Here is an 11,939-nt window from a genome sequence, read left to right on the forward strand (position 1 = left end):
CGGAAGAAAGTTTAGTTTGCTTCATGAGTGAGTCTTCTGCCACAGTATCACCCACCACAAAAATGGATTCTCACCATTGGTGAGAAACAGCCACAGCCACAGTTACTGGCCAGTAAATCATTGCCTGAGTTCCTATGCCCCAGCCACGATAGAAAATTACTCCTTGACATATGTGGGGGGTTTTCAGCTCAGGTATCAACAGTGCGATCCAATCAATGCAGAGCCAGGAGGCTACCACTGTGCAGGTACTTTATGCTCCCCACACCACCCCTCCCCAGGATGCAAAAAGAGAAAGGCACAAATATATATGCCACAATGGGCAACCTTTCTTGTATGATACAAACTTCTGTAAAATTTGGAAAAAAAAAATAGCATGTCAGAACCAACAATGGAGATTATATAGTCAAGACTGAAAAGTTGTACACGGCTGGATGGGAAGAAAAAAGTACGCAAAAATCACAAATCATATCCAAATGTAACCAGCACCAAGAAGACCATTAAATGGAAAGGCAGAGGATGAAAAAAAAATATATATATATATAAAAAAATTAAAAAAATAAAAAAAGCATGTTCAGAAAGTAGGAGTACTGGATTTTTATATTTTTTTTAGTTTATTTGAAAATAATTATAGGGTATTGTTGATATGCTTGTTGCCAACTTTCCCATATAATCGTCATCCCGTTCAGTGCATGTGGTGAGCCATGGCACAAGCTTCTTTATTTCTTTCTCAAAGAAATCTGCACCAGATCCTCCTCCCACTTCAAAACCTCTTTCAGCACCTACTAGTCGGTCAAAATTTTAAGTCCACTTGTGTGCCCTCAGAGAGATGAACAGATAATAATCTGAAGTTGCTAAGTCAGAGGAATACAGGGGGATGTTTCAAAATATCTCCACCAAATGTGTCCTAGAGCATCTTGTTGACTAAGGCTGTGTGAGCATGGGCATTATCATGCAACAAGTACAATCCTCTCATCAGCATTCTCCTCCTCCTGTTTTGATTGTTTCATATGAGTTTTCTAGTGTCTCACAATATTTTTGTGCGTTGATGGTATCAGCCTGAGGCAGAAATTTGATCAAAAGGATACCTTTGGTCCCAAAACACTGAGGCCATGATTTAGTTGCACGAAATTGTGGTTTTGAATTCTTTGACAGATGAATAATTGATGTGACGCCATTGTGATGACTGGCTTTTAGTCTCACGCATGTAAAGAACCATCCACATTTGATTTCCAGTCACAATAGAGCTCAGAAAATCCTCACCCTCCAATTCAAGTCAATCAAGAAAATCACAGGCACTACTGGCCCAATTTTTCTTGCACTGCTCTGTCAGTTGTTTTGAGACCCAGCTTGCACACACAGTTTCTGGTAGTCCAGCATTTCTTTGAGTGTCTTGTCTAAGCGAATTCTGGAGAGCTGTGGAAACATCGCAGAAATTTCATCCAATGTCAACCAGTGGTCTTTACAAACAGTTTCCTTGATTTTTTGCACCAACTCATTAGACAAAACGGAAAGTCCTCCACTCCTCTGTTCATCATATACATTTATTCTGTCTCCACTAAACTCCCTACGCCACTTAAACATACTCTTTCTGTTCATAACATCTTCACCATAAACCATTTTGATTTATGAAATCATGTATGCGTTGATTTAAACCTTGGCTCCTATTCTGTGTTTGTTTTCCCACGGTTTATGTGATTATGCTGTTGTTCGCTCTCTCTATAAGAGGCAGCAGCGGTGTGTATCGATATTAACACCTTGCACTATCTTTAGTCTGGTGCTTATAGTTTTTGGCTGTGCTGTGTGCGAGGAATCAGATCGAGAATGGTTGGGGTGACTGCCTGTCTCACCTAAGTGAACGTTAGTATTTCAAGTAGTGGCCGATCCCCGAAACTTCTGAGCACCATTAGCTGCACTGCCTTTTCTTATTTTCTGTTGTGTGTATTTGTATGGTTCATAGCCGATGGTTTTGAATTAAAGCTGAACTGTTTTTAGTTGTGTTTTAAGTCCTGGGCCTTCAGCCGTTTTAAAATTAAAATTCCTTGCTTGTCAAGTGTAAGATTGTTTGGGGCCTTCAGCCTAATTAAAGATAAGGCCTTCTGCCTCCTCCTCCTCCTCCTCCTCCTCCTCTTTTTTTTTGCATTGAGTCTTAAATCATGCCTTCAGCCGTCTTTAAATTACAGTTGCCACTTTTGAAGTGTTAGATTTTTGGGCCTTCAGCCAAATTATAGAACTTACTTAACGTGAGGCTTTCTGCCTTCTAAATATTCTTTCTGCTGTCTGAATTTTGAGTTAATGGCTTTTAGCTTTTTTTGTGGTTGTGCCCTTAAGGCATAATATAGTGTGGTGTATTCAGCCAATGACTAAGTTCATGAATTTGTACTGTAATGTTTGGTCAAATAAATAAAGTTATATGTGTGTGAGTGTACCTGACAGCCACTCATTTGGGCATCTTTCGACAATTCCAACTACCTGTCCTATCCTGCGGGTTCAGCATGGCGTTTCAGGGCAAAGCAGCTGTTATATGGGACAGTGGGAGAAAGATGGTGGGCACCAGGTGTACAGGAAAGGAATGAGAGACAGAGGCACCAGGTTGGAGTTCATGCGGGGCACAATGATGGCCACATGAAGGCATGGAATGGGAGGGTGGTGACAGGAAAGAGGGAGGGGAGTCTGTGAAGCTGCCATTGAACTCTAGCATGTCGTGCCCAGGTGCATGCTATGTCATGGGTAATCAAGTCTTTTCTGTGCCCCAATTTGACAGTGGCCATTCATTCTGCTGGAAAGATTGTTGGTGATCATGCTTACATAAAATGCTGCACAGAAATTGAAGTAGGGCTGGTATACAATGTGGCTGCTTTCAAAGATTGGCCCTGTCTCTAATGGGACAGGGTGTGCTGGGTGTGTAAATCAGGCAGGTCTTGCACCTGGGTCTTCTCGTGGGATATGATCCCTGTGATAAGGGCTTGGGAGTGGCACAAGTATGGACCAGTATCTTTTATAGCTTGGGTGGGCAGCAGAATACCACTTTACAAGGGGTGGGAAGGGTTTTAGGTAAGATATCTCTCATTTATGGGAATGATGATAGATAAGAATCAAAGCACTGGCAATGGGAATAGTTCAGTTGCTCCAGCAGTACGGGATGATATATTGGATGATGGGGGAGGGGGGGGGGGGGGTTTGCTACTCAGCAGCTGGTTCTTGAGGGTGGTGATATGGCCAGTGGTATGGATGGAGCCATCATAGAGTCGGAGATCAGCATCCAGGAAGGTGGCATACTGGGCTGAGAAGGATCAGGCGAAGTCGCTGGGGCAAAAGATGGCTGAGGCTGTGGAGAAATGAGGATTAAGGTGTCTTGCCAGGGATCCAGAGTATGAAGGTGAAGAGTATGAGTATGAAGTATCCAGAGTATGAATGAATGTGAACCAGACAAGGTGTTTGGGAGGCTAGGAAGGTTTTCTATAGGTGGCCCACTGGCAGGTTGGCATCATAGGAGGGTGCTATGTGCGTGACCATGGCTATGCCGAAGACTGTTGTTTTTTTTGTTTTTTTGGTTTTAGGGCACAAAACTTCTATGGTCATTAGCACCCAGCCCGTGACTTAAGACAGTAAAAAACCGAAATTGAAAACCAGCAGCAATGGGAACAAAGTCATAAAATTGGAAAAACTAAAAATAGAAGGAATGCTTAAAAATCCACTACAGAAAGGGGGTCGTTGTCCCCAAAAAAAGCTTCAAATGACTGACGTCATTTCACTGTCACTAATAAACTGGAGAACGCGGTCGGCTGAGCGCGTGTCATCTGCTAAAATCAACGATAGATCAGGCGATAGATGTAGACGGGAGCGTAACGGATTAAAATAGGGGCATTCAATTAAAAGGTATCTTACCGTCCACAGCTGAAAGCAGTGGGGACAGAGTGGGGGAGGATCGCCGCTTAAAAGATGTGGATGGCTAAAAAGACAGTGTCCTATCCGGAGTCTAGCTAAAATTACCTCCTCCCGACGACGCGTTCGGGAGGAAGAGGTCCAAGCGCAAGGAAGGGCTTTCACTTCCCGCAATTTATTACGGGAAAGTGTTGACCAATGCGCATGCCATAAATGAGCAACTTTGCGACATAAACCGCTCCGTAGATCGGTGAAGGGAAGCGACTGAATAGCTGGCCGAGGAAGAGAGACTGCAGCCTTGGCCGCTATATCGGCTGCCTCATTCCCACAGATACCAGCGTGTCCCGGGAGCCAGAGGAACACCACCGAGACGCCCCCCAGGTGGAGCAAGCGCAGACAGTCCTGAATCCGGTGGACCAGAGGGTGCACAGGGTAAAGAGCTTGGAGACTGAGGAGAGAGCTGAGAGAATCTGAGCAGATAACGTACTGTATCCGCTGATGGCGGCGGATGTAGTGGACAGCCTGGAGAACAGCGTAAAGCTCCGCAGTATAAACCGAACACTGGTCGGGAAGCCGAAAGCAATTTGGGGTGTCGCCAACAATATAGGCACTCCCTACACCTAACGATGTTTTCGAGCCGTCGGTGTAAATAAATGTGGCGTCCGTCATTTGTGCACATAGAGCAGCAAATGCCCGACGATAAACAAGTGTAGGGGTACCATCCTTGGGAAATTGACAAAGGTCACGGAGCAGGCAGATCCGGGGACGGAGCCAAGGCGGTGCTGTACCCCAAGTTGTCAAGAAGGTTTTAGGAAAGCGGAAGGAAAGAGAATGGAGCAGTTGACGGAAGCGGACTCCCGGGGGTAGTAGGGAGGAGGAGCGGCCTGCATACCCTACATCAAAGGAGGCGTCGAAAAAAAGGTCATGGGCTGGATTAGCAGGCATGGAAGACAGATGGCTAGCATAACGACTCAGGAGGACTGCTCGCCAATTGGACAGCGGAGGTTCAGCAGTCTCAGCATAAAGGCTTTCCACAGAGCTAGTGTAAAAAGCTCCAGACACTAAACATAATCCACGGTGGTGGATATAGTCGAGACGCCGAAGAATAGACGGCCGAGCAGAGGAGTAGACTATGCTTCCATAATCCAATTTCGAGCGCACTAAGGCGCGATAGAGGCGGAGAAGGACCACTCGGTCCGCTCCCCAGGAGGTACCATTCAGGACACGGAGGGTGTTAAGCGATCGCAGACAGCGAGCCGAAAGATAGGAAACGTGGGAGGACCAGCACAGTTTTCTATCAAACATAAGACCCAAGAATTTAGCGATGTCTGAAAACAAAAGGTTGACAGGACCTAGATGTAAGGAGGGCGGAAGAAACTCCTTACGTCGCCAAAAATTGACACAAACGGTCTTACTGGGTGAAAAACGGAAGCTGGTTTCGATGCTCCACGAGTGGAGGCGATCGAGACATCCTTGAAGACGTCGTTCAAGAAGGCTGGTCCGTTGAGAGCTGTAGTAGATCGCAAAATCGTCCACAAAGAGGGAGCCCGAGACATCAGGAAGGAGACAATCCATAATTGGATTTATGGCGATGGCAAACAGTACAACACTCAGCACGGATCCCTGGGGTACCCCGTTTTCTTGGGAGAAAGTACGGGAGAGAGTAGTGTTCACCCACACCCTAAAAGTGCGCTCTGCCATAAATTCGCGAAGAAAAAGGGGCAGCCGGCCTCGAAAGCCCCAAGAGAACAGTGTGCGGAGGATGCCTGTCCTCCAACAGGTATCGTATGCTCTCTCCAGATCGAAAAATATTGCTACCGTTTGGCGTTTCTGGAGAAAATTGTTCATGATATAAGTGGAGAGAGCAACAAGATGGTCAACTGCAGAACGATGCTTCCGAAATCCGCATTGGGCTGGTGTTAAAAGACTGCGGGATTCCAGCCACCAAGCTAAACGGTAATTCACCATACGCTCCAAAACCTTACAGACACTACTCGTGAGAGAAATGGGGCGATAGCTAGAGGGGAGATGTTTGTCCTTTCCAGGTTTCGGAACGGGAACGACAACAGCTTCCCGCCATCGTCTGGGAAAAGTACTGTCGGTCCAAATTCGATTATAAAGGCGAAGGAGGTAACGCAGACTATGGGTTGATAAATGCAGCAACATTTGGACATGGAGACCATCCGGTCCTGGGGCGCAGGAGCGAGAAGAAGAGAGGGCATGTTGGAGTTCCCGCATGGAGAAAACAGTATTGTAGCTTTCGTGATTTTGAGAGGAGAAAGCAAGATGTCGCACTTCCACTGCACGTTTCTTCGGGAGAAACGCTGGCGGGTAATTTGAAGAGCTCGAAATCTCAGCGAAGTGCTGACCCAACGAGTTAGAAATTGCGACGGGGTCCACTAAGGTATCATGCGCGACAGTGAGCCCAGAGACCGACGAGTAGGATCGTAAGAGGACCGACAATTCATCCCGATTGGCTCGAATGCCGCGGATATTCCAGTGGATAATGGACATAGGGTGAACAGAAAATGGAGGAATGTGACCAAGGGTGCTGTCAACTCAACGACTGCTCAGAGCTTGCGACCGACAGCATGGAATGGCATTCAGCCGAAGGCAGAAGATCCTGATCCATAGGTTGGTCAGGAGCAGCCCCTGCCACCAGCGATCGGCCGGTTGACCGGCCACCAGCAGTGCACCTCGGCGACACAGAAGACGGCCGAGGGCGATTTCCGCCAGGTGGTGCTGTAGATGGGACACGCCTTGGCGGAGAAGGAGAGGAACTGGGTTTCTTTGTAGCCTTCTTGGAAGTATGATGTTTAGATGAAGGAGGAACCGATGGTTGTGAAGTTGAGGTACGTAAAAACTCTTCACGAGTATGCTCTTTTTTTGAAGACTTGGCGTCTGACTTTTGGGCTCGAGATTTAGCAGAACCCGACGAAGGGTGAGCCATAGAGTGGGCAGGCGAAAGTGGTGAGGTTGAACGGGCGATCTTTGCGCTGGCCGATCTGACGACCGTTGTACTAAAGGTGAGGTCGCAAGTCTGCGTGGCCGCCTCCTTTGTTGGCCGAGGAGAAGCAAGGACAGTGCTGTATTTTCCTGTCTGGGGCACGGTGGGCTGTCGACTGGCGAATAATTTTCGAGCAGCAAAGGTCGACACCTTTTCCTTCACTCTGATTTCCTGGATGAGCTTTTCGTCCTTAAAAACGGGGCAATCTCGAGAGGAAGCAGGGTGGTCACCCATACAGTTGATGCAGCGAGGGGATGGAGGTGGACAAGCACCCTCATGGGCATCCTTGCCACACGTAACACATTTGGCCGGATTGGAACAGGACTGGCTGGTGTGATTGAACCGCTGACATTGATAGCAACGCGTAGGGTTTGGAACGTAAGGGCAAACGGAAATTATCTCATAGCCTGCTTTGATTTTCGATGGGAGTTGAACTTTGTCAAATGTCAAGAAGACAGTGCGGGTTGGAATGATGTTCGTGTCAACCCGTTTCATTACTCTATGAACTGCCGTTACGCCCTGGTCAGACAGATAGTGCTGAATTTCTTCGTCAGACAATCCATCGAGGGAGCGTGTATAAACGACTCCACGCGAGGAATTTAAGGTACGGTGCGGTTCCACCCGGACAAGGAAGGTGTGGAGCAGAGAAGTACGCAGCAATTTTTGTGCCTGGAGGGCACTGTGTGTTTCTAACAACAGGGTGCCATTCCGTAATCTGGAACAAGACTTTACAGGACCTGCAATTGCGTCGACACCTTTCTGAATAATGAAAGGGTTGACCGTGGAGAAGTCGTGACCTTCATCAGACCGAGAAACAACAAGGAACTGTGGCAACGATGGAAGAATCGTCTGTGGTTGAGACTCAGTATACTTACGTTTGTGAGCAGACATAGTGGAAGGTGAGGAAACCATTGCGGAAGAATCCCCCATGATTACCGGCGTCTCCGATGGTGCGCTCCTCCTGAGGGCACTCCCGCCTTAGGTGACTGTTCACACCTCAGGTCACACCTCCCGACAAACGGACGGAGGGACCAATCGGCACTTTCGGAAGTTATCAGCTCGGGTAATCACCCCTCCCTGGGCCTGGCCGTTACCAGGGGGTACGTACGTGTCCTACCTGTCTACCCGGGGCGGGGAATTACGCGTTACCCCGTCACCGGCTACGCACAAAAGCCGTGGGTCGGCCTTCAGACACGCACAGGGAGGAAGAAAGAGAAAGGGAAAGGAAAGAAGAGAGGTCTCAAACGCCGCAGCGGAGAAAAGGGAAAGAGAAGAGGTAAGGAAAAGAGAAGGACAAAGGAAGGACAAAGGAAGGAAGAAGACATAAAAGCAAGGAAGGCGAAGAATGCAGTACATTTACGAGCGTCCGTCTCCGGACGTAGGCACAAACCATACTCCCAGATGGGGAGAAAGGGAAGGAAAGAGCCAGAGGTGAGGGGAGGAGGGGCGAAGATAGGGATGGGGAAGGATGCGGAAAGGGAAGGTATGCAGCCCGGAAAGGAAGGAAGGTCACATTAGCTCGGGGTCCCGTGCTCGCTACGCACGTATCCACAAAAGAGTTGTGGACCCCCTGGGGGGTGCCGAAGACTGGTTTGTATACATTCCTCTCAAGGCAGTATTTGGGAGTGAGGATATAATTGGTAAGGTGTATATGGAGAAAGAAAGTGGTTTTGCAGGAGAACATTGGGAGAGGTAGTGTTCAATACCAGCACAGCCATGGGCATGAGGGATGTTGGCATTTACGGAGATGGTATCAACAGTGACAAGTAGGGACTGAGGTGGTAATGGTAGAGAGTTGATGAATGAAGTGGCTTGCATCTTTGATGAGAGAAGCTTGTCTACAGGAAACGATTGGGGGTGTTCATCGACAAGAGCAGGAACAAAGTAATCAGCTACAATGGAGTGTCCAGGATTGTTGGGTTTACAGATGTACAGATGTTGAGACGTGTGTAGGAGATAAGTGTGGGGAAGGGGGTGGGGGAAATGGATTCAGGGAGAGATTCTGGGGTGGGCCCAATGTTTTGAGTAGGGATTGGCAGTTTTTCTGGACTTCTGGGATGGGATCACTACGACAGTCAGACAACTGGTGGAGGCCTTCAGCCAGGTAATCACTGTGATTCATGATGACAGTGGTGGAGCCTTTGTCTGCAGGGAGGATGATTAAATCAGGGTCTGTCTTGAAGTTATGAACAGGCTATTCTTTCTTCTATTGAGAAGTTTCTGTTCTTGGGGAGGGACCTGGGGAAGGATGGTGAGGCCAAGTTGAAGAGAGAGAAATTCATGCAGGTGGCCAGAGGCTGGTTAGGTGGGAGGGTTACTTATTGATTGGGATATGAACTTGGACAGGCAATGTTCTGTGTTGGGATTAAGTTGGTTGTGGTTAGAGGAACTGGTAGCGAAGAAATGTTCATACTGTAGGGATCAGGAGAAGGAGAGAAGGTTTTTGATGAGTCTATCATGACAACTTCGATGTAGGATTGCACGTGTGGCCTCTGGATAGAAATGAAACTTCTGTAGGATTGAGGTTTGGGAGGATATGTTGACAACATTTTTTCCGTTTTCTTTAGGTTCGGAGGTTAGTGGAAAGTTTGGTGGCAATTTTTTTGGGGATATGGTAAGTGGAATAAATCTTTGCTTCTGTACTGTTAATGTATAACTTGTCTCTTTCCATAACCCTGAAGTCTCCTTCCTAATGTGATTTATAAAGTGCAAAGCATTCATGAATGAATGAGTTAAATCTCTAATGATTTAATTAGCCTTCCACAATATTTTTGAGGCGTTATCAATGCTGATTTACCATTACACCTCAGTTTTGTAAAGCATCTGTGCATGATTATGTACGAGTAAGCACTTCCCAATGAGTCAGTGCTCTTATGCCGCTATTATATGAGATTTCATGACTTGTGTCATTTGAGATATAGCAAAGAGAGTAGCCAATATTTCATTTGTTATGGGAAATTCTGTTTAAATACCTACTGACTGAAACACTCTGACCCCACCATCAATAGAAAATTTCACTTACACTAAGCACACTAATGTCAATCAAAACTTTCCATAAATCGAGATCTCCTTCATATGTTATCACTTTGCACACCGCAGCACAAGGAGCAGGAGCTACAGGAAAGAATTCTGCTGTATATCAAAGAACAGATGACACAGGATCGTGTAGCCCTAAGTATCATAATATAACTAGAAGATTCAGAGCACATACACAAATGTACAAGCTGTTGTATTTCCTATGCAGTATGTGAAAATGAAACAATGATGTATATAAATTAATATGGCATCAATCATCCTTCAGCATAAACCATATTTCTGCCTCTGTAATATAAATGTACAACATGTCTTAGTATTGAACGCATACATTGACAAACAATTCCTAAAGCAATTCTATAACCTCTATTTGGCTTGTAGTAAATTATTTAATTATTTTAAGTAGGCAAGTTAACAAGTTGTTAACGCTTTAGAATGAAGTCAGTTTCTTTGAAGACAGATATGCACAACTAGTTAAATGAGAAGTGATATTTTACTTCCAGCACATAGCAGATGTCTACTGAAATAACAGTTACGCTTAATATACGAAAGAGGCAACACTGTATGTCGCTTACTTTCTCACCTGAATGGTGGCAACGTAATTAGATGGGACATAACCAACTTGTCCTTTCTCATTGACAACCTGCCACCAGTTTCGTTGCTTTGTGTGGCCGTGGTGTAAAACAAATAAGTCTCCTTCGCGAAAACTTAATGTCTTAGCAAATGTTGCGCGGAAGTCATACAGCGCTTGCAGTATCTCATGACCTGTAAATAACATTAGTTACTCATTTTTTGCTACAGGCAAGGAACGATTAAAAAATTATCTCAAATGAAAATTTTTTTATTTGGTCATGTAATTTCTTGCAAATTTACTTTCGTCCAATGTCAATGCATAAAAAGTGTTTCTCTTACGTGTAAGTACGATTACAGTGAAATTTTAAGACTTAAATCCTCTACTAGTTGCTATTTTTAAATTTTTAGGCGTCACTTTCATTCAAATAAATTACACGACGGCATATAGCACAGCAAATAACTTACCCTGTTTACTGTCATCAGGTGTTACCTGATTATTATCCATTTATTTTCTGTGTATGTCAAATCTTTCAAAACACTTCATACACAGAATTAACTTTATGGACTACTCATGACAGCTGACAATTTCGAAAGACTCTTTGCCGACTAGATCGATAATACACGAATTTGCTTCAAAAATCGTATCAGTTCCGTATTTTTTTGGAACTCCGTGTCCCCATGACCATAAGTTCATTACACGCTACGGTTACATAAATACTTTCACTTTCAGACGAACTACTTCACTTTCACTCCCTCTTACTTCGTTTTACACATTTCAAAACAAACAATTCAAACACACAGTGCTGCCACTTGCTGAAGTCACAATTTTGCTTTACAAAGCACGTATAGGGAATTTTACTTCTGATTGACTGGAATAAATATTTGCTATTGAAAGTATCTGTGAGCAACTATTGTTAATATTTTCCTTTATTGAGCACAACAGTTTCACAGAATATTCGTCTGGACCAACACCGCGTCCAGTTTCTACGTTACCTTGGAGAGATCATTGGTCAAGTACTTCAGTCGATAATTATTCTGGTAATGACGTTTTGTCTGTAAATATTCAAGATCATTATTTGTTTTAGCAGTTCTATGAAGAGCGGTTCTATTTTCTTATGTTGAAAATACTTCGTTGCAGCCTGAGGACATCTAACTTGCTTTGGGTGGTAAATTACGTACTTTCAGCTGCCGTAAAACAAAATATAGACGCGTACGAAGTAGCATTAACGAAATAAAATAGAAACGGTTCTTCTTTCAGTAAACAATAATTAATTTAGTACCATCGTCGCTTCACTCATTTAATATCGTAAAATGTAATCTATGATTTAGCAGAGCTTCTTGGAGCGATTTTATATCGTTGAAATAAAATACGACTGACGTGTCCGCATTTCAGGTAAGCCAACCTAAATGCAATGTCGGCAGGCACTCGCGACGTGATTAGATT

At 45.1% G+C, this 11,939-nt stretch overlaps 1 protein-coding gene across 2 annotated transcripts in view; it reads right to left on the reverse strand.

Moving 5' to 3' along the window:
* Nucleotides 1-11,260, reverse strand: part of LOC126124776 (NCK-interacting protein with SH3 domain-like) — a 109,923-nt gene extending 98,663 nt beyond the window's left edge. For both annotated transcript variants that reach the window (XM_049915122.1, XM_049915121.1), the window contains exons 1-2: nt 10,961-11,260; nt 10,506-10,687 (exon numbers count right to left, since the gene is read on the reverse strand). In XM_049915122.1, the coding sequence (XP_049771079.1) occupies nt 10,506-10,687; nt 10,961-11,000 (222 nt within the window). In that variant the 5' untranslated portion in view covers nt 11,001-11,260. The remainder of the gene's footprint in view (nt 1-10,505; nt 10,688-10,960) is intronic.
* Nucleotides 11,261-11,939: the final 679 nt, after the last annotated feature.

This window comes from Schistocerca cancellata, unplaced genomic scaffold, assembly GCF_023864275.1.
Source record: "Schistocerca cancellata isolate TAMUIC-IGC-003103 unplaced genomic scaffold, iqSchCanc2.1 HiC_scaffold_426, whole genome shotgun sequence".
Taxonomy (NCBI): domain Eukaryota; kingdom Metazoa; phylum Arthropoda; class Insecta; order Orthoptera; family Acrididae; genus Schistocerca; species Schistocerca cancellata.